Here is a 23,981-nt window from a genome sequence, read left to right as displayed (position 1 = left end):
CATTATTCTAAATCGCCATGGTCACTGCCATTTACACTGTTATAATTATTGTTAGTGTTAGTGTTACTGTTGTTTTAAAAGGTTCCTTATTGTAAAATGAGAAGTGTGTCTATACGGGGAGGTACTAGTTTCGTTCGTTTGCACTCACGTGCGCATTTTAAAATGTGCAAGCAGGTGTTTATCAAGAATATTATGATAATTTTATTGATGAAAATGTATGCTGATCAGCCTTAGTGTTCATCATACCAGATCAGAATTTTATCGGCAATGATGCTGTTTTGAGGGACGAGTAAATGGCAGAAATAGTGATTGGCCGCGGGGTCAGGTTGAAAAAGAGAGATACACATTGATAAATAGATAGATACTGTTATATTACTAATGTCTGTCTACTTACGAGAGAGATAGAGAGATAGATAGATAGATAGATAGAGAGAGAGAGAGAGAGAGAGAGAGAAAGATAAAATGAGAGAGAGAGAGAGTATGATGAGAGGCAGAGATAGGGAGACAGAGAAAGAGACAGAAAGAGGCAGTAAGAGAGGGAGAGAGAGAGAAAGAGAAAGAAAGAGAAAGAGAGAGTACTGGAGCTCATGGTCGTAGTTACTGGCGGCCATAGTTGTTTTGCAACCAACCGGCCTCTCAACTGAATTTGAGCTTTGTCTCAAATTTCCAACTGGACAATGTTTTATTATTTCTAATTCATCTCCACTGGAATTCATATTGGTTATCTGTGCCCAGCTACAGCCGATTTCTGCATGTGAGCGTATCCTACTCGCCTGTTAAATAGTTGTTTGTGAGTAGTATTTAAAACTTTCTTTGATGTTCCCAGTCAAAATTTAGAACAAAGGGACCCAAAGACCACATCCTTGTGGCACTACACACACTTCATGCATGGCTTGGCCTCGTGGCCAGTTTCAATTCATAGAGATTATATTAATCATTCATTATTTGATAAGTTGTGGTTATTATGTAGCACTATCCAAGCTAGTTTTGCATTTAGATAAAGAGTGGACATGGGAAATACGTGGAGTCACTTCAATGCATTTGATATCAGGCAAGAAAAAACTGGCAACTCACTCCATACTCTGGAAGACTCCGATCGCCAAACTGACATCATCATCATAATCATCAAGGGGCTAACGCCGACGGGGGCGCATGGTCGCATCCACCCTTTGCTTCCAGCCACGAAGGTCCCTCATGGCGAGTCTGCAGGCAGGCTCTCGATCCATCGCAAATTCCTCGCGAGAGGTCTCGTCGAGCTGCCCAAGTCATGACCTCCTGGGTCGTCCCACGGGCCTCCTCCACCCAGGACTTGCAAAGAGACAACCTGATGGGCAGGGTCATCCACAGGGAAGCGAGCTAGGTGTCCATATAGCCTGAGTTGGCGATCCCAGATTATGCATGTAACAGGTTCCATGCCAGTCGGCATGGACACATGGTCCTGCCAACTGTACCCCATGATCCGGTGAAGGGACTTGTTACAAAAGGCATCAAGACGAGACTCCAAGGCATTGGATAGCGTCCAGGTTTCGCTTCCATAGAGCAAAACTGACAGTATCAAGACCTTGAAGACATGTAGCTTGGTCCTTCTGCATTGGTATCGACATCTCCAGATGCTCTTGTTGATTGAGTTCATGGCTCCTGACCAATCCGTCTATTGACTTCTTGGTCTGACAGTCCAGAGATATGGACTACGCTACCAGGGTATACAAAGCTCTCTATGACTTCAATGTCCTCACCATAAGCATGGACCAACTGAACTGGTTCCTCTAACAGGCCCCCCAAAGTCCAGAATCTTGATTTGATCCAGGAGAACTCTAGGCCTAAGAGCTTCACCTCATTGCAAACGGTATCAAGAGCCGCCACCAGTGACTCCAGGGATTCAGATGGGATAGCAACACCATCAGCAAAGTCAAGGTCTGAGACCTTGATATTGCCCAGTGCTGCTCCACACTGACTTTGGGTAGTAGCTCTGCCCATTATCCAGTCCATGCAGGTGTTGAAAAGTGTTGATGTCACCCCTGAATTAACAGAGAAGAAGTTTGACAGGCCACCACCACACTTTCAGTACCGGTAAATAGGCTTGGTATTAGGCCAATAATCTGTGTTGGAATTTCCCTGAGTCTCAGGATCTCCCATAGCGATTCACGATGCACCGAGACAAACACCTCCTTGAGGTCGACGTAGGCTGCAAGCAACCCACAACCAAACTCATGACGGCGTTCCACAAATACTCAAAGCACTTGCCAGGAGTGAATCCAGACTGCTCCAGTCTCAGGTGCCTTAGTAGGTAGTCGCAGATCCGTTTCAGAAGAATGTGGGCGAAAACCTGGTATGCCTGGTATGCTGAGCAGTGTAACGCCACGGTAGTTGCTACAGTCCAAACGATCCCCTTTTCCATTCCAGAGAGGGATGACCATGCCCTTCAACAGGTCAGGGGGAATAGTACCAGACTGCCAGATGGCAGTCAAGACTGCATGCAAGCCCCGAGTCATAGGTTCACTCCCAGCCTTAAGAATTTCAGCAGGGATATCTCATATGCCTGCAGCTTTCCCACATTTCAGCTTGGAAATTGCCATCCTAACCTCCGTTAGGATAGGAGGGTTCTCACTGATGGATAGGTCTGGCACAGGTATTGTGATATCGCTTGCATCCAAGCTAACTGTTGGAGGGTCTACCTGGTACAGCTGCTCAAAATACTCAGCCCAACATTCACGAACCCCAAAATGATCTGAGATGATCTGTCTATCCACTGATCGGACTGCAGCCATCTGTGAGGAGGGCTTAGAGTTAAGTTTTCTCAGGGCTTGGTAGGCAGGGCGAAGGTCATTTACCAAGAAATGGCCTTCAATCTTCTCAGCAAGATTCCTGATGAACTGTTCCTTGTCCCTTCTCAGCAGTGTCCGAGCCCTACGCACCAAAGAGTGACACAAGACCTGATTGCCATTCAGCCGAGCCATGCGACACACTTCAGTGGCTTCCAATGTCTCCAGAGAGATGGAATTCTGCCTTGCCCTCGGGCCTACGCCATTGGACTCCTGCGTTGCTTCAAGTGTCCATGTCCAGCAATGCGGGTTGGAGTGCTGCTACCAGGAGCCAGAGATTCTCATTCTCTGGGACCTAGCAAAGACCTGGAGAAGAAGGCCATTCTCGCTGCTGGGATCAGTTAATGAGCCATGGAGGCCGACAGACATCTCATAGCCAGCTCAGTCACAGCTGTATTCCGCATTGTGTGGTTCCCTAAGGCTTTGCCCCAAAAGCTTCATGGTGGGTTGGCTGTCCCAAGTGGGACAGCGTTCCCATCCGGTGCCCCGACATTTGCCCTCCCAACAGGACCCACAACCCACTTTACTTGCTAGGTAGTAGGAACAGCACCCCTCCCACCAGCACATCCATTTATTTCGGATGATGCCAGAGAGTAATCTGTAGGGAGGAGGGCTGGCAAGGCCCACCTCCTCCGAGCCACCCAATTACCTCAGAGTGGCTGAGGGGCAGGAGTTAGTAGGGTGTGTCCAAACGCTGGTGGGCCATGGCTCCGTACCTCTGGGGCCTCCTGCTGCACCGAGATCCCCCACAGTTTAGCTCGGGACCACAAGGTGCCCAGTATCCATGGGTGGCCATGAGGAGGCACTGCAGAAGTCTCAATGACGGAGAGGCTGTGAACTGGTAGGGGAGGCTTATGCAGAGCTGCTCCCTTTTTCGAACTAGGCTAGCAAGTGGTGGCAGCTGCAAGCAGGAAGGCATGCAAGCTCTATCTAGGCTACCACACCCTCGCTTCACATCACCTTGCACATGAAGCACCCACCCAACTGACACAATGCTCGTATTTACATGTTTTGTATCTTTAAAACTTGTATACAATATTTTCTTATGCGCTGCCGTCCACTTTCTTTCTCCTAAGAGACTCGGGAAACTAGAGTAGGCCTACTCGAGTCTGGGCAGTTATCAGTTTACTCTTTCCTGAGATATAGGTCCAAACATCTATCCTTCACCTTCTGACTGCGCCCCTCCCCCAGCCATTACCCACGCCGGGTGAGGCCGCCCACAGGATGTTGCCGGTCCCACACACCTTCAGTAAAGTATACTAAGTCTTGCTGAGTTTCCCTGATCACCCATTAGGTTAACGTAAATCCTCAAGCACTTCCAAGAGGATCCTATAAGACAAGGGTCAGCGACCTTTTTGATGCCAGGACCAGAGAAAGTTTCTAGGAGTAGCCTTCGGGCCGGAGTGCCAAAGAGAACCCAATAGTACCTAGGTGTACAAAAATATAGGAAAGCAGGCAAACCAGTGATTAGATGCATAAAAAAAAAACAAAAAAAAAAACACGCAAATCATTGACTTTGAAGATCTCAGACATGCAAATTTGCCTTGTCCTACGCGCTACTCTTACGTTGAGAGGTGCCGACTTACTCATTTAGTTGGGCTATTGTGAGCTGGGTTGTTATATTAATATCAAGCAGGGAGTTGGGCCATGAGTTCCGACTCTGTGGGCCGAATTGTTATGAGGGCCATGAGTTCCGATCTAACCCGCGAGACGCTGGTTGCCGACCCCAGGTTGCTATAAGAGGACAGAAAAATGATAGTGAGGAGATATACAAGGAGAGGGGACGCGAGGCAAACATGCATACAGACAAACACACCGCGCCGGTCAAAGCAGAGGTTACAGCACAATTCTGTCACTCAACGATTTTCCTTCTGCGAGCCAGCTAATCCCCTCTACCGTCCCAGACTCTGGCCGCGAGGTTCGAGAGGCACCGGAGCCCCCACTGACCACCAACGTCACCCCGGTTATCATAGAAGATCCGAACGATAGGGACTTCGAGGGAGTCGTGGATGACGACCCAGAACTCATATCGTACATCCGGCAATTCAAGCTGCATCCTCCGGCCACTCATGAAAATTACAATCTTAGAGATCCTCAAAAGGTTGATTATTCGCGATACAAGCAATCGGCAAAGATTGATAAGATCCTCAAGAATATGGTAAGCCATATTATAATTTAGCCGGTGTACTTTTTCTCTTTGCAAAATGTCAAATGGTCATAAATTATTGCTAAAACTACTACTAATTTGAATATTTCTTGTAGTAAAGTATGATGGAAAATGGAAGGGGTTCCCAACCTTTTTAATCCAATGAGCACCCCACCTGGATCCAATTATCAGGTGATAAAAATTAAATATTTTTGCACTGAAGATTTACAGATTGACTTGTACAGCCTGTATATTAATCAGAAGTCAGGATTTCAACCACTGTGAAGAGGCCATCAGAGAGCACAGCGGTGCTATCGAGCATTAGGTTGGGAACCCTTAATCTGAAAGATATTACCATGTGATACAATGTGCCTTGTGACAGACAAGTGGATTCTTCGTTGAGGTCAACGCCGGCGACGGCGAATACAAGAGCCAGAGCCTGTTCTTCGAGCTGCAGCGCAACTGGACCGGGCTGCTGGCTGAGCCAGATGTGGCGGAGTTTGCCGAAATGAAGACCAAGAACAGGAGGGCCTTCTCAATCAATGCATGTGTCTCGCTCTCGCCCACATGCACGAATAAGAATTTTGCGTCAGTATATTATTATTTACACAATCTATACACAGCAACGTTGTGCTTTAAAAAGATGCACTATGGCATTAGAACACAAATCGAATATTTGCTAGAACGTTCTACCTGACGTTGCTTTGATATTATTTTCCAAGTATGCTCAATTATAAAGTGCGAGTTTTAAAAACCTGTTCCTTAAGAATAATTCAAGAAATTCTTTGATTGTGTACTAAGTATGTTTCTTTTTGTGTACTGGTTTATCCGCATGTCTTCACGAGAGTAACACAACGGCGTCCACGTTTATTTGCAGGATCCAAAACAAGACCTATCACAGAAGCGCCAGAAAGTTCATGAGGATCCAGTGTTTTCCCCTTTACTCGCTCCTGCTTGCTCTCAACAGAACCACGATCGACCTGCTTTCACTCTCAGTAGGCGGGGATGAGCTGAAGGTAAAGGTTCTACCAATGTGGCATGAGGTATTAACACTACGTGCATTTATCCTTATTTCTGTCATTTTCGTTTCGGTTTCTGCTCGACTTTACGAAGAAGATCGTCATCATTTTTTCTGGACTTCTAGGTTCTGCGAACAATCCCGTGGCACAAAATGCAGATCCGCCTTCTGGAGGTGCAGGTCGACGACATCCCGGAGGGCGAGGAGGCCGTCGAGGATTTAATGGCAAAGGTCGGGTACACTTACCTCGGCCGGTGCTGGGTCGACCGCGTGTTCGTAAAAACGGAACTGCTCGACACGGTGCACAGGATTTTGACATATTGACGATTTTCTGACCTGATCTTAGCCTAATATCGCTAAGCAACACACGCACATGTATGTGTACGTACATACATAATTATGTGTGTGTGTGTGTGTGTGTGTGTGTATCATATTAAATAATATATATATGTAAATAATACATATATATATATATATATATATATATATATATATATATATATATATATATATACATATGTATATATACATATATACATATATTTGTGTATAAATATGTATATGCCTATACATATACATATACGTATGTATATGTGTGTGTGTGCGTGTGTGTCTTCGTATATATATATATGTGTGTTTGTATATATATATATATATATATATATATATATATATATATATATATATATATATAGTATATATATATATATATATATATATATACATATATATATATAGTATATATATATATATATATATATATATATATATATATATATATATGTGTGTGTGTGTGTGTGTGTGTGTGTGTGTGTGTGTGTGTGTGTGTGTGTGTGTATGTATGTAATATATATATACATATATATATATATATATATATATATATATATATATATATATATATATATATATATATATATATATATATATATATAAATACTGTGTGCAGGCACACTTACACACAGACCAGACACACACACATGTATAAATATATATATATATATATATATATATATATATATATATATATATATATATATATATATATATATATATATATATATATATATATATATATATATTTTGTGCGTGTGCGTGTGCGGATGCGTGTGTGTGTGTTTATGTTTGTGTGTGTGCGTTCGTAAATTTCATGTATCTCAAGTTTTTTTATGAAGGATGTCAGACATCTGAAGATAGCTTAATTAACCTTTTATGAGTAACCAGAAACCTTTATGAACTCCATGAGAATAAATATAACCAAGTAATCCTCGTTTGCATTTTATTTAATCATCTTTAGTTTTTTCCCATGTATCTGCCTCTCCTTACTTTTACAATCATACATCACTTTTTTTCTCTCTCTCGGGTTCTTTCTCCTTAACATTTATACACTTTAAAGCTATAAAATTTAGATATAAATACATCTCAGCTATAATACTTCCACAACTCTGCGAAACTTAGATTTAGAATCCTGTATAAAAACGATATGTAAAGTGAACTTGGTATATATAAATGAATATACAGAGCTTCAGCGCCACATGTCGCCAACCATCTGGCATGCGTGGGAAATATATATATATATATATATATATATATATATATATATATATATATATATATATATATATACATATATATACACATATACAGACATGAACCTACCGTTAAAAGAAGAAGATACACATATATACACATATATATACATATATATATATATATATATATATATATATATATATATATATATATATATATATATATATATATATTTTGTATCATGTGCAGGATCAACAATAAAATATAAATATTAACTGATCATGAGTTATAGGTTAGTTAGTCAATAAACGGGGTTTATGCCATAATGGGCAATTTGGCTCATCCATCTTGACTTCCAAACACATGGGTTCCGCTCAGTATGCCGCCGGGTAGAGGCCCAATTTATTTCTGTCTGCCCAAGCAGATCGGAATAAGGTCATGACACAGACCTCCATCAACCAGAATTGTCCACGAAAGCTTGATCACTTTTGGAAGTCAAGTAAAGTGGCCATATACCCAAAGTTATAGTTCCGGTTTGTGCAAGTAACAGGTCTTTTACCAGTCTCATAGCACAGTCTCATAGTTGGTTGGACTGTGGCCCTAGACAACTGCACTCCATAATCTTATGAAAGATACCTTTCCAAAAAGCATCAGGAAATGGTTCCATGGCATACGAAAGAGTCCATCCTTCTTTAGCAGTGTCCCAATCATTCAAGGCAATGATCTTTGCAGTTCTAGATCTCCAACCAGTCGAGTTACACTATATTGGCCTCTTGTATTCTCTATGAGATAAAGGTAAGATAAGATGGGCTCCAGAGTTGCATCATGTGTTTCATATTTAAAGGTGTCTCGAAGTGCTACGGGACCATAACATTGTAGAGATTTGTAATCTGATTACAGATAGCCATGGCATACCCTCGTGAACAATTTTCTTTCCTAAGTCTGTGCAGGTATTAGGGTACTCACTGGACAAAGGGTAATTAAGCAATAAACCCAGAATTTCCCTAGGATCCTGCAGTGAATAGTAGCAAGGATATTACACTGTTACACACTCTGCATCACTATACCAAACCCAGCGATATAGGTAGGGATGGTGATACTAGGAGTCACTCTTGGGGACACCGCAGTCTCAGAGAAGAAGGCTGATTTCTCTCTCGCCTTTGAACTAACGGACATCTTACAGACAGCTCGGCCATCAAAAAAATTATCTGCGACGAAAACGGGTTTGACAGAGAGCATCTCTTTCACGGGAGGTTTATGCGCATCAGAAATTAGACAATGAGAAGAGATGAGGCTAATCAAAAGCTTCGGCCTTAACGCAGATATGATAGAAATCAGACATTTCTGCAATACACGTGAGGAAAAGAAAATCAATTAATATATGAATATTGACTGGTATTTATATGTATCGAAAAAGAAGGAAATTTTCTGATAGGGAAGCGACCAATGGATATAACTTTGAATTTTGGAATCTGAATAAAACATATCAAAATCACATTGCTGGCCACCTGCTTTCTTAATGTCTTCGTCACTTTTTAGACTATTTTACATTTTAAAGAAATCGAAAAATAGCTATACTTTATTTTTTCTGTATTTAAAAATTGGCCACTGGTTTGTCAAACAAACCAGTGGCCATTATTATCATTATCATTATTCTATTATCATTATTGTTATGTTTATCATTATTATTATTATCATTATTGTTGTTTTTACCAAGATTATTGTTGTTGTTATCATTACTATATTATAAGATTTAAAAGAATTTATTATGTAATGGGGGGTACCAGAAAATAGAAAAAGCAGAGTGCCTCCATCTAATTTAAGTACTGTGCCCCCCATCCCTTTGAACAACTTGATGAATCGGTAACAAGCTGGCTGCGTTCATATGGGGAAAAAATCAAGTGAACGGTCGACCTGACAAAACGTCTCGCGAGGCATTACGCGGCGAGCAGTGCGAGGGCTTGTGCCATTATTGATGAACCAATGTGGAGGAAGGAGGATTCCCTAGTGTAAGGATGGGAAGGGAAGCTGAGGGCAGCTAGCTACCTTGATATTGAAAAAAAAGAGTAATAAAAAAGGGAGTTAGACACCTTGCGTGGTGTTTTCTTTGTTTATCATCGCTGTGTGGTGGGTTGTTTTTATGTTGCCGAGTATGGAGTCATGTCAGTTGATAGGAGACACCTGCCTCCCTTCCAGTTCCTAGGAGCTGAGAGCGAGGTTCAGTGGGTCACTCTTTTGTTTGTTTGAACGAAAAGGATTTGGTGCAAGGTCTATAGCAAGGGTTGTAGGTTGTTCGCTTCCCCTCGCGGCCGTTTATATAAACAACCTAAGTGGCCGCCAACTTCGAGCCTCAAAAGTTCATCTGTCTGAACTGCAACATATATTTCATTTTACCTTTGTATCTTGGTTAGTCATTGGTGTGTGTGTGTGTGTGATACAGAAAACGTCTGCATCAGTTTCGAGCCCTTCTATCACTCTTAATCAGTAATTAGATTTTCATGCTGAGGAGCCTCCTACATGAAGTGCTCCGGAATCTCCATGATGTAAACCGGTATACAATGTATCAGACAGGACCGGTGACCTCACCTCACTCGCCCCATCCTTCCTCCAGCTGCTTCAATCACTTCCGGCAGCTGCGACGGTCACTACTTATACCGAGAATGACCTAGCTTAGATGAGTTCGTCGTCAGCGCCCAATGTGGTAAGGTCGGCCTCACCTCGCCTCAGGCGGGTCGGCCTGACACGTGACCCCGCGCTCACCGCTTTACCCATAGACATCGTCTCTTGTGTTCCTTTACTGTGTTGAACTCTTAGTGATAAAGAGTGAAGCCATTATACCATTATACCCTGCAAAGCCATTGTACTAAAGCTCATAACCTTTTACAACCAGACATGATCAGCAAATATACAAAAATACATTACGGAAATCCATATTGAATATGCTAGAATTTATGACAAAGTCAAAGTATAATGGAGTTGGGGCTAGGGGGAATGAATATACGGTGAGGCAGAAGGGGAACATAATTTGTCACTCTACTCCTGTAAGTTTCATATTCATTGAAGCAATAGGTATGATAAAATGGTAATATACCATGCACTACTTCATGAAACAGATTTTTTCTTTCTTTCTTTCTTTTTGAGAGAGAGCGACAAACAGAAGAAAGGAGGCGCAGAAACTTTAGAGTAAGTGATGAGCCATATCTTGCAAGTCAACAAATCTCTCCTGCCTTTGCGTCAGTTGTCCCATCTTCTTCCACACGTACCTGGCTTTTACAAGGTATGGTGATAGGAAAGGTGAACTTACTGCTAATGTTTTAGAGAATCGTGTAAATAAAAGCTGTATATCCTTAACAGCATGGGAGATGGCAAGATTATTCATTTTTAAGCCGCTCCTTCCCAAAAATGCAGGAAAATCTGGATTCCCGTCAACCGTATCATCCGGTCAGAAGGATGGGCTAACCACCCTATTTGAAAGTTAGTGCATTTGCAAACAAACGAACAGCTTAATTAGTTAGTTTGGATGGAGCTCAGTTGTAGCAGAGGTTTCGTTGCCTTTATATATCCAAGAAATGGAGTATGATAGAAGAATTCAGTTCTGTAATTCAATTTATTATAAAAGTTATAGTTATCCATCGCAACTTGTACGTTTTCTTGTATAGAAAATATGTTTTCGATGGTTAACTATATTAAATGCAGACAAAATATTCCATCTATACCGTTATATATTCCGGAATTACTTTACTTTGCATTATATTTGTTTTGTTTTTTCGTAAAAGTTCCTTCGTTAATTACCACGAGTGGTTTATTTGCAACTGAATCTGTATATACGCATTTTAGGTGAAATCTAACCACTATCCTTAAGCAAGGTCCAAATGCTGCGTATAAGTGAAATGGACGAAATCCAACCAAAATGTCTGTTACCCGTTACACAGTGATACAGTTCCGCTTTTATTACATCGTGAAGGAATTTGATCTGTGTTATAAAACCGCAAGGTAGTTTCGTTTTCCCTGTACTGTACAAGTCTGCACATATTTATTTTATTCTTTGATTTTTTTCTGTCGCGTCAACATGTAAGGTCATTAGCGGTGTAATCAAAATATAGCGACAGGTTGGGGGCTTGAGGGCCTGCTGAGGAAGTTTTTTGGTTCAGTAAGGCGATGTTTATGGCCTTCCAAAATGGTTAATGGTCAAAACAAATAAATGTGCCAGACATCAAAGGTCATATAACATAATGATAAAGTATTTTGGCTAAAAGTGTAAACAATTGTTAACGCTTAGGATAAATGGAAAGGGGTAAAGAAAAGAAGGAAAGGGAAAGACGGAGAAGGAAGACCATTGGTTGAGGGGAGGGCTGAGGCCCAAGGTAGGGGTGATCCCCTACATTGGGCCTCAGTCCCCGTCTCCTGAGCCCCCCCCCCACCCACCCACCCACCCCTCCACGACAACAACGAGCAAGGAAATGGGGGTTAATTGAGATTAGCGAAGATCTAGCTTCGCCCGGGCCTTCCACATATATGGCCCGGCATGTGTCAGTCTCATTTTGTTGCTCACCGTGGTGGCGGGATTGCAAGCAGGCGCTCCCGCCCCCATAATGTAAGCATGTGGCATAATCTCTTTACCAGTCCGACGGCTGTTGTGGGGGGTCCCTGTCTCAGAAATTGTGTGCTCACAACTCTGTAAGTAATGTACCAGAGTAGCGTTCGGCTCGCCACAATGCATGCAAAACCTTTCTGCATAGTCAATTGTCTCTATGATCTGCCATGCGCAATGATACCTTAGTCTGATTCTGTGAAGAATGACAAAGGTGCCTCTATTGGTTGTTTCAAAAAGTGCCAGTGTCTCGTAGCTTGTGGCGTCTGAGTACCATCTGGTCGAGGTGGAGGATCTTTTCTCTCTGTGAAGCTGCAGGAGGAAGACATGAGCTGTGGCACAACACTTCTAACTTAAGATTTTTCGGATTAGTTTTATGATCTTGGGATTTGGAGGCATACCTCCTCCAATGCCAGCTAGTCTGTCAGCAAGCTCGTTCCATCTGATGCCTTTAGACTTTAGAACAGGCATACGGTATTGATTGTTTCTCCTTGACAAGCTCATAACAGAGAACTCGATCAAGGCTTGTGCCCACGGCGGGGCTTCAATAAAGTGAGGGTGGGCGAGTCTATACCCTTGGCAAGTAGTCATTCTTTGAGCTGATAGCGTATCAACATCCTAGCTGTATGAGACAACCAGAAGTTGTTTGCAAAGAGCTCGATTTTGTTCTAGGTGTCTAAGTATTTTTGTCTCAAGCTTGTGTTCTTGGGTGTCTGGATGGCCTTTGAAAGGAATTGTGCTGCCATTAGATCAGTTCATGAGTCCAGGGGGAGAAGGTTTGCTTCCATGAGGAGGTTGAGGACCTTCGTCCACCTTAGGGCACCCAGAATAATCCTGGAAGCTTCATTTTGAATTGTCCCCGATTTTTCTCTTAATTTTGTCTTTGTGGCAATCGGGACGACAGAAGCATTGTTCACAATGGGCCGGACGGCATGTACATTGAATGATCTTGTACTTTATGTCTGGCTCCTGTGTGTCTCCCAGTCATTGTTCCCATGACAGTTTTGTTGTGGTTCGGTCAACCAGGTACTGGACCATTCTTCCCCAAGGTATTGGAAGATCTGGACCCACTCTAAGTCCATTCCCTGGATTTTCAGACTTGTGCCTTGAACAGCGCTGGGCTCTACTTAGGCAGTGTGGTCCAGTGGAGATGATTGCAAGATCGTCTGCATAGGGAGGTGTATGTTGAGGATGCAGGACATTTGGGTGTTAAATAGGGCTGGACTGAGGACCCCATCCTGTGGGGCGGAATCTGACTCTGGCTGTTCTGTTCCTGAACTAGTCACCTATCCAAGCCAAGAGCTTGCCTCTGATTTCCTCCTGGATCAGAGAGAATTTGTTAATTCAAAAGCCTTCTCCAGGTCTAGGAATAGTACCAGAGATGTGCCAGTGCTAATTGTGCTTAAGAGCGTGGCCATGCTGTGTACTGTGCTCATGCCCCTTGTGAACCTATGGAGGTGTTTATGTGTCCATTTTCCATTGGAGTCGGTTTAGTACCATCCTCTCGGCCGTCTTGCCCAGAGAGTTGAGGAGAGAGATAGGGCGGTACTTTCCTGGCTCCTTTGGTTTTGGGATGGGAATTATGGTAGCCCTCTTCCAGCTCTGGGGTTTAGTGGAAGTTTCCCAGTACTTGTTGATGAGTTGTAGGAGTGCAAGCTCACCTGCCAGTCCTAGATGGGAAATGATGGGGTACGAGATCCCATCAGAACCCGGGGCTGAGCGAGAACTGTTTTTGAGTTTTTCTTAGTTCCCTCAGAGAAGAGATGACATCCGAGTTATCGGGTTCGACTGCCCTTTCTCTGATATGAGCAAGTCTACCTGGTTGCAAGCGTTCTTGGTTTACCCTCGGTTCTGCTGGCAGACTGTTGCTGCTTGCCCCAATCTGTTTGTCTCTGATTGAGGTTTGTGGTGTGTGCGCCTCGGGGCTGAGGGGCTGGTAGCTCGCCTGAGCCGTTGCCACAGCTCTGTAAGGGTGGTTCGGTGGTCAAAGGACTCACACCATTCCAGCCACTTTTCCTGCCTGACTCTGTTGGCAGTTTCCATGGCATCCCTGACAGCTTCCCTGAGGCATTGTTTTCTGCACATATTCACTCTGTGGTTGACCTCCTTGATCTCATCATTAAAGTACCAGGCGTCTTTGTAACTCCTGGACCAAGGCCGAGTTTTAGGTATGGTCTGTGAGGCTGCTTCATTTATGGCATTGATAAGTCTGGCTTCAAGCACTTCCACATTTTCACTCTGTGGGGGTTCATTGCATCTAAGACAGTGGGCCAAGGCATTCTGAAAAGCCTGCCAGTTGGCCTTGTCTGTTTTCCATCTTGGATCTGGTTGTGGCATTTGGGCTGGGCCAGCATCCATGAGGGTAGTAACAGTGCCATAGTAGTCACTAGTGATAGTCTCATCGACACACCATCTGATTCTCTCCATCAGAGCTGCAGTGGCCAAGGTGAGGCCTAGGACCCCTCCTCTGACATGCGTTGGCTCTTGGGTATTGAGAAAAGCGATCTCGGGGAATGTCTCAAGCACATTGGCTATGTGATAGCCTGCCGCATATGGTGCCCTGCAGGGAGCAAGGATGGGGAGGTGTGCATTGAAGTCTCCCCCTATGATCCCTTGGTGAATCTCAACAGCTATTGCGGAGAAGGGGATTGTTGCTCTGACCAGGGTGATCAAGCCTCTTTTGTCAGCTGAGCTTGGCAGCATGAAGACATGATATCCTGAGAAGCGAACAGTCCCCTATGTTAATGTCTCCTGGAGCATAACAGTGTCAATGTTCCTTGATTGCACTATTGCATGGAGGATGGCATTTCTTGTATTGAAGCCATAGATGTTCCACTGCAGTGTGCTTAGACTGTGTGTCATGATGTTATTTGGTGTTAGTTATATCTGAGACGTCTTTGTATTTGAATTCAGATATATCGGAGTCCGACAACTTCATTATTAAGTCCTCGCGGAATGAGGGATCTTCAACTGTTTTTGGGCTGTTTGTCAGGCTATCCATGAGTCCACTGGGAGGTGGAAAGCCTTTGATAGCTCCGTCTTTTGTTAGTTTGGCTTTTCTCACTCAGGCTTTGTCTGTGTGCCTTTGTTTTTCTTTCCTGGCTTTACCTTTACTGGCTGCTCTTCCTGTGAGGGCATGTCCAGGGTTGGAATAGGGAGGGGAGTCTCGACCTGGGATGAGGATGGGGCTGGTTTGGCTCTGTCCAGCTTCCTCCCTTTCAGGACTGCAACAGTCTGGGTCACTGTCGTTATGACGACCATGACTGCCTTCTCTGCCTCCACACTCGACCTCCCCAAAGCTGTTGCTACTGCAATGATTACAGCAGTCAACAGGGAAGTCATATCTTCCTCATGAAAGAGGAGAAGCTTTGGGGAAGCTTTTACAGTGATCTTTGAACCGTTATTCCTGTGGTTCTTTTTCTGCACCTTTGCAATGACAGGAAACTCCTTTTTATTGGAGATGTCCGATGTCGGATGGGGAGGTGTTTCCTTCCTCTTAGGAGGTCAAGGAGCCTTTTCCCTTTTGCTCTGTCCCCAGACATGTGTGCCTGGGGGAGCAGAAACAAACTCTGGTCGCTTTTTAGCAACCTCTTGTTGACTAAGGGCCACCTCTTTCCTGACAGAACATGCTAGGCTCCTGGCATGATGCCTCTTGGCACAGTTGGGATATTTGGTTGTTGTGTCCCTTTGTTCTTCTTTGTGTGCCTTAAGGCACACCTCGGTGTTGTGTGCCTTTCTACAGACACCACATTTGGGCTTGGCCTTGCAGCTAGCCTGGTGGTGACCGTATTTGGGCACTTGAAGCACCGAAGTGGCTCAGGCACATACGTTCTGATGTTGTAGAAGCCCCAGTTACCCAGATCAAGGGTAGTGATTGTGGCTCCTTTCAGGGTCACCAGGATTTGCCTGGTTGGGGTCTTCCCTTTTGACAATCGGGGAACCCCCTCAACCTGTGGGTGTGATGTGACACACTTTCCTCCCATCTTGAAATGCCTTCGTTTCCTGGAAATTCAGGGTAGCTTCATCTTTGGGCACAATGGTCATGTCCTAGTCTCTAACAACCTGGATTGACAACCGCATCTCCAATGCTTTCACCAATTGGTAGGCTTTGTTAAAGTCTTCAGATTTAGAGGGAACCTTAAACTGTGGGAAACACCTAGGGGGTCTAGTCTCTCCCTCAGAGTCTGTCTCCGACCTAGGTCATTTCAGACCACTTTTTTGGCTAGTATTCTGGGCTCTGGTCATGGGAGCAGCAGCTGTTTCGGCTAGTTCATCTTGTGCTCCCATCTTGGTCAGGGAGGACATTTGAGGGGTGCTCAGAGGTCTCCCTGATTTGGGTGCAGGCATGGAGAGACCAGCACAAGAGTCCATCTGCTGGACAATTTCATGGACAGACATGTTTTTGGCAGACTGATTCTTTATATTGTACATTTTAGCAGCAGGTCTGACAGAATCAGCCTGTGCTTTGCATTTTCTTTTGCCACTGGAAGCCATGTATGGCTTCGAAGTGATTGCCATGGTCTGGGCCTTGCATGGTTCGTCATCATTTGCATCTTTTTGTGGGGAGGTTTTGTGAAATATTTGCCATGAAATTCAGCAGTTATTTCATCCTCTCATGCCCCCACCCACCATGGAGTCCAACAAGCAGCAGCCAAATAGCCATTGTAATGGCACTCACAGGACCAGTGTGAGTGCCAACGGCACCATGGCTGCTTGACCCTAGCCTCCCAAAGGAGACCAGCCGACTGACCCGACTGGGCCAGGATCAGACCACCCGTCTTGCTAGAATAAGGGACCACAAAGGCATGTTGCTAGCCGCAGGGCATACTTATGCACAGCATCGCTCAACCTCCAGGACTCTCTGTCTCCACAGTGCATGAGGCTCCCACGCATGGCAAATACGTGGGTAGATGAGAACCCCTGGGGAATGACCAGAGGGGATGCCCTTCTACCTACAAGGTAGAAGATCGGCATCATTGTCTGGAACCCTTTGTTCATCCCTCACCAGTGAGACAGCCACCCAAAGGCTGATTCACCTCAGAGAGGGAGCTCAGGTCCTGCACCTGTAAGAGGACCTCTAAGAGGCAGTTCCAGTGGCCATGGGATTGGGGGCTTCTGCAGATATGTAAATATGCACCACTAATAATCTGCTTTGCTCGTTTGTTTTTTTCTTCAAATTCCTTTTATAATTTATCATGAGTGATTAATTTGCAAAGGAGCACCAAATCAGTTAGAGGTGAAATAATCCAAAATCATACATAGAGTTATGCTCTTCTAACATTAAGAAAGAACCAAGTTTGAACAATGGTTAATGGTTAAAAGCAAGATAAATGTGCTAGACATCTAAGGTCATGTAGCACTATAGTTAATGTTAGGGAAGGGTGGTTGAGTTAGTAATTAGTTGTCTAAGCTGGGCAAAGGAATTGGTGAGTGAAAGGGTTAGAGTCGGGTGTGGTAAGGAGTTAGATTAGATGGAGGATGTGTATGCGTTTGAGGAAAGAGGATAGGTTGTTGAAACAGAAAGGTGGGATTCTGTAAGGATGTCTGATAGGTTGGGAGGATAGGTGGGGGAAAGCAGAGGTAAGTATGGACGAGTCATAAAGGGAATGTGAGGAAGAGATAAAAATAATTGGGGATTGGTATTGGAGGATGTGTAAGAAAGGTCTCTTGAAGGCATACAATAGATGGGTTATAAGAGGAAAGGATATGACAAAGGTCAGGTCTGTGGGAGCGGAAACAGCGAATATTCCAATGAAGGATAGTTATACTTTAGTGATATAGATTGTAGCACATTTTGGAGATTTTGAGGGGAAGCAGCTAGAGGGTGGGATAAGGACCGAGAGGTCTGAGATGGGAGAGGTGTGGGAGTTGGTGTTCTACTAGGAGGGGTATTAGGAGACAGAGGGTCTGTGGAAGGGGATACTTGTGACATAAGGGATTCACGTGTATCAGGAGGGAGTGGAAGGGATAGAGGGGATGGTGGAGGGTTACATAAGGATTCACGTGTGTATCCAGGAGGGAATGGAAGGGATAGAGGGGATGGTGGGAGGGTTAATGTGGGCGGGGTTGGGGTCGGGGGGGATGGGCTGTGTTGGGAGGTGTTAGGAGGATAGGGTGTAGGGGGGATATCGTTAGGAGGAGGATGGATATCAGCAATTACTTGGAGTGTGAAAGGAGCAGGAGTTGTAAGATTTGGAGGTTGAGTGTCAGTTTTCATTAAGTAATCTTGAATATTTTCAATAGTTTCTTCTGAGGAGTTGGTTGGGGAGTTTTGGGGGATAAAGGATTTCTTGTGAGGGGGGGAAGAGAGGATTGGTGTCTCAAGCGTAGGGGCAAAGGAAGGTGGAGGTGTTTGTGTGGTAGGGGAAGTGGGGTGGAACGTTTGTTCTGTCTGTTACGGGTAGTGTGAGGAGTGAGAGGGGAAGGTGTTGGGGTTGTAGTAGAGATTGGAGTGTCTGGGTTTAGGATGGCAAAAGAGTTTGACTGGGGAAGGTAGGAGGTAGAAGAGGGGGAGTTAGATGTAGGGGGGGTGGGTTTAGGAGAATTGGTAGAATGAGCAGTATTACTGGAGTAAGGAGTAAGAGAGAAACCACGTCGACGTGCTTCCTGTCTGGCTTCACGTAGTGTGAGTCCAAGTTTGAATCTGAGAGTTGCCACCTCAGACTCAAACTTGTAGGTGGGACAGCCCCTATAAAATACATTATGGGGGCCGCCACAGTTGGCACATGTGCGTGATTGTGCAGAGCAGTTAGATCGGGTATGGCCAGGTTGGGCACATAGTGGGCATCTGGCTGTGGAATGGCAGTGTTTGGCTGGGTGTCCTAGACGCCAACAATTTTGGCACTGACGTGGAGGAGGTTGGTATGGACGAACAGAGAGGGATTCTCCTCCTATGTAGACGTTAAAGGGAAGGTCATGTCTATGGAAGGTCATTTTGGCTATGTTAGTGGGTTTCTTTCGATGACCTCTGGGGGGAATGGAGTAGCATTGTACTGATGTTGCATCATAGTCTGTGAGACAGGCAAGTAGGTCTTCTCCACAGTCTGACCAATCTTTGTCATAGACTGGGCAATTTGCTGGGGAGATTGAAACTGTTCCGGTGCAAGTATTGAGGGTTGGATGGGGTTCTGCAAGGGTGGGTTACCATATAGGTCAGTTAGTTTTGTTAATGCTATAGCTTGGTTTTCGGATGTTACTGTGACAAGACGGGAGCGGTCGGGTCGGCTACGGAAAGAGACTTTACCTACTTGTTTTTGGAGACATTGTTGGAAGAGAAGGGTGATGTCAGAGTAGGGAGCTGTGGGAGGGATCACGAAAAATCAGTCCCATTTGGCTGCGCTAAAGAGAGTATTCAAGATTGTTGTAGAGATAGGGGTAGTAGAAGGGCGGGGGCGTGACAAAGATGGAGTAGTGTTGAGGGAGGTAGTGTTATGGAGAGGTGGGCAATAAGGCTGTAAGGTATTAATAAGGGAGGATGGGGTGGTTGATGTTGGAGGTTGTGGGGATAGAGGTGTTGAAGTTGAGCATGCTGGAAGAGTGGAAATGTTCCTTAAGGGTTGATTGTTGGCTACTGTACTAGTAGGCATTGATGAGGGGATAGTTATTGCAGTGTTCGGAGCCGTGGTCAAAGGAGAGCCTGAGGTCAGGGAATCGGGTGGGTTTTACATCGTTGGGGCTATTTGATAAAGGGGCAAGCCTCATTGCCCCTAATAGTGGGGATATGTTTTCATTACTGGCCATGGTAAGCCTGGGTTATGTTTGGGGATAAAAACAGTCCACCCCTCAGGGTCCCCTTGAGGGGTAAGGGCTAGGTAACTAAATCAGGGGAATACCGTGCCCATGGCTCCCTCAGGCTGTTCAGGACTGGCACAAAGTCAGCCTTTCATCCTTTCGGCACGGCTCTCACACCTTAGGAGGTGGATAGCAGAAGGGTTTGGTGAAGGGACAGAAATGAAAAATGGGAAGGAAAAAAGGACCATGCAAAATTAGTTGAGTCGAGGGCTGAGTCCCAAGGTTGGGGAGTTCCCCATCATTGGGTCCCAGTCTCCGCCTCCTAAGCCCCCCCACGACAACAACGGGCAAGGGATTGGAGGGGCAAGTTTGAACAATGAAATTCACAAGGTTATTTTTTTTCAGGCCTGTATGAAACTATCCTTGCCCAAGTTTCAAAGTATTAGACTACTACGTAAGTGGATGTATGTGGCACTGTGAAAAAAAAAACTTAAGCTCTGAACTGTTAACAAAACTCACTTTACAAATGAGAAAAAAAAAAATGATGATGCATATTTTGGAGGTTATTACTTCCCTGAACATGTCCTGTTCAGTAACATTCTCTATAGCAATCTGTTGTGAATGAATCTGGACAGGTTAATGGTATGATTGAAATACAGGCACTTACTTCAGGAAGAAAATTAGAACACCTGGTCTAACAGTTCTCATTTATCAATATCTTTATTTCTGATGTTTGTAAGATACTGCAGTAAAAAAAAAAGAAGTTTCAAGTGTATCTTGGAATTAAATAAAAAGCATAAACTCTCAGTTATATATTTAATATATTGCAGGTAATAGTTGCAAGCATTAATTCTAAAAATAACATGTCAGTCTATTGTATCTAAATAAAGTTTATTTTAGAAAATAATCAGTTTAATTACTTTCTAAAACAGAGACAGATGACAGAATTTAAAAAAAAACAAGTGGAAAATATTTAAAAGAAGCTGTAAAATTCATTTAAGAGTTTTTTTGTTTGTTTTTTAGATTGTATTACACCTGGCAAATATGTTGGAATGAATGTTCTAAATTTCCTTAGAATTCTCTGTACATCATTTTAGTAACATGTTACTGCATCCTATACATTTGGATTCTCTATAAAAGAATTTCTTAACATACATCATTATTGTAATACTGTACTATATTGTGTTTTACTTTATGAAAGTTAAATTGAATGTGTTAAAACACATTTTTATCACATCCACTTTAAAACTATTTTACAATAATAATTTATTGACTTCTAAAAATAACAAAAATATTGAAATTACTATTTCACTCCAGTGGTATAGTACCAAAATTGTAATATTTGACAAAATGTCCACTAAAACCATCTCAGGTACAATCCTTGTTCCCTTCTCAAAGAATTCTTAACTAGTATAGTGTAACAATAGTAACATCATTGTAACTTCACAAAGTCAGACAACTGAAGGTACATATAGATATCACTAACTTTTAGCTCATACAAAGAGAGAAGTAATTTCAATTTGATCAAATAATGACCTATTAGTATGTAACCATAAAACATACATGACAACCTGACATTTTGAGAGTGATAACATTTGCAAATGAAAATTGCAAAAAAAATAGTAGATACTTCACTTTTCATGATTCTTTGTGTCCAAATCAATGCCGAAAATATTATAATTTTAAAACGTGATTTTAAACACTATCAAAGCAGATTAAATACATCTGATGATTAATCACTTTCTTCTGAAGTATTTGAATGTAATATTTTACTAGTTTCATTGACATAATCTAATTTAAAACTAATTATTGGGTAAAGTGATATCATCTGATAATTTTACAAACAGCATCACTGCATTTGAAGCTAACTAGTAAAAGCAGGATCTGTCTCATATACACTATCTAAAAATAGCCTACAAGTTAAACTGGAGTTGAAACTATGTTCTTCAATAATTCTCAGTGATCGCACTTGCATTTCTTGCTCTATCTTCAAAATATCATATTAGCATTACAAACAACTAGTAAAAAGGTAATTTAGCATGTTATCACCAATTTTCTTGAGTACATTATGGTATGAATCAGTATGAAAATTACTTGGCAGTTCCACCCTCTAGTGCTATCACAGTGGGTCATCAAATAACATTACTTTAAAACATGATACATATTGTATCTGCACACAAACTGTACTGTACTGTGCCTGTATATTAATTCAATAGAAGATTGTTCTACTGTTCCTAAAGACCATGGAAAATTACAAGTATTATTGGTCAGATGTACAAAGCACAGGAATGTGTACATACATGATTGTTTGTAAAGAAATTAAAGAAGCTGAAGTTCCACTTAATAATCTCACGAAATATAAAATGCTAACATACACCAGAATATACAACAGGTGCCCAAAACCTTGGCTAACAAAGTATTAACATTATTTCATAAAATGTAAATATCACACTAAGATACTGAATTGTCAGCACAGAATCACTGGAATTCTCTCCAATTCCAATTATGTAAATGCTACCTAAAGAATATTGTCTTTTAAGCTGTAAAGTCAAAAAGTATCTGACTTCTCATCACATGATCTTATATATTGTTGTCCCTATAACAATAAAAAATAATTATATCATACCCAAAATTACAGATGCAGTGGCAAGACAACTACCATGCAATATAATAGTATCCTAGAATACAAATTGTTTTTGATTATCTTAAAGTGAAGTAACAGGCTACTACATAGTCCTATATTGTAACTATAAGCCTCACTATCATGATCAATAAAAAAAAAAATCAACTTTGCTGAATAAATTTGAGCAACCTGATTAAAGAATACAGTAGGAAAATAATAAGCAGATTCACATTGTTTACATGAGTACTACTCTAGGCTTTACAGCATCCAGGTAATATATATATCTCTACCCTGGTTTAACCATGTCTATCTAATTTTTACTAGCTAAAACAATAATAACAACATTGTCAACATAGATAGTATGACGAAAAATCAAAAGAGTATTACAAGATTATCTTTTAGCTATTAGTATGTCAACTTTCAAGCTATGACAATATCTGTAACAGTATAAAGAAAAATACCAATTTGTAACACTCACATACTGAATTACAGAGTAAGAAAGGATTGTTTGTGGATACTACTGTAGGGAAGTTATCATGTTAAATGCAATTGATACAACATCAAACTTTGAGTTAACCAAAATCAATCTAACTTATTATTACTCCACTTTTTTCAAGATCTTGTGCATCTGGGTGTGACTATCAATTTCAAATATCAAGTTCTTCAGCTTCAGTAAAATACCATTAACAATGTGAAGGCAATTCATTATATTTCAAATTATAGAGCTTGTCCTTACATATTAGAAAAAATGGACAGATTCTAGTTCCTACTTTCACTGACACTGACAGGATTGGTTAATTCCAACATTTAAGTTTCCAAACAATTGACAATGATTCCTTAAAAAGGGAAAATGAAATTATACTCGATTTGCAATGAAAATCATATGATGTACATATTTGTTCATCAGTATCAACATACATGAACATTTTCTGTAATGTTTTCTATTCCTTGAATACCCCTATCACCATAGATATATAAAATTCATAAATACTAATGTTATTGTTTTTTCTGATGATTTACCTAAAAAAAAATAATAATAATAAAATAAATCCCAGTCCTCTCAGACTGAGTGAGGTAGTTTATTTCAGTAAAACTCAATATCCATTTACATTACTCTGCTGTTAAATTTTGTGCATATCATGATTAAATATAATCAGATATATAAAATAGCATTACACCTCTCTTACTATTAATCTCATGTTGTACAGTTCTGTGTGTTACCATTTTATTTATTAAAATCATATAATAATCTATCAAACCTAATATAACTTCATTAATGAAGTCTCTGGCACCCACACTGGTCATACTCTCACTTTCAGTTGGCTTCACAAGTTAATTTCCTATGTGACATTGATAAAAAATATATATATAAAACTTATTTTACACATTTCCTGCCAGTACCAAAAAAGTACTTTAGTCTATCATAAAATTATTTCCAACATCCTAATAAGGATAAAAAACACTTCTCTTCCTATAATCAAGGAAAAAATTCCTTTGATAAATTACATTATCTAGAA

At 42.1% G+C, this 23,981-nt stretch overlaps 1 protein-coding gene across 1 annotated transcript in view; it reads left to right on the top strand.

Moving 5' to 3' along the window:
* LOC119575200 (protein Star-like) overlaps positions 1 to 6,407 on the top strand; it is a 10,138-nt gene extending 3,731 nt beyond the window's left edge. The window contains exons 3-6 of the mRNA XM_037922694.1: positions 4,727 to 4,980; positions 5,351 to 5,556; positions 5,846 to 5,984; positions 6,113 to 6,407. Coding sequence (XP_037778622.1) covers positions 4,727 to 4,980; positions 5,351 to 5,556; positions 5,846 to 5,984; positions 6,113 to 6,310 — 797 coding nt within the window. The 3' untranslated portion in view covers positions 6,311 to 6,407. The remainder of the gene's footprint in view (positions 1 to 4,726; positions 4,981 to 5,350; positions 5,557 to 5,845; positions 5,985 to 6,112) is intronic.
* The last annotated feature ends 17,574 nt before the right edge of the window (positions 6,408 to 23,981 follow it).

The sequence above is a fragment of the Penaeus monodon genome, chromosome 7 (genome assembly GCF_015228065.2).
Source record: "Penaeus monodon isolate SGIC_2016 chromosome 7, NSTDA_Pmon_1, whole genome shotgun sequence".
NCBI classification, from domain to species: Eukaryota; Metazoa; Arthropoda; class Malacostraca; order Decapoda; family Penaeidae; genus Penaeus; species Penaeus monodon.
The sequence above is the reverse complement of the archived record's forward strand: the minus strand, read 5'-3'. Positions and strand labels throughout refer to the sequence as shown.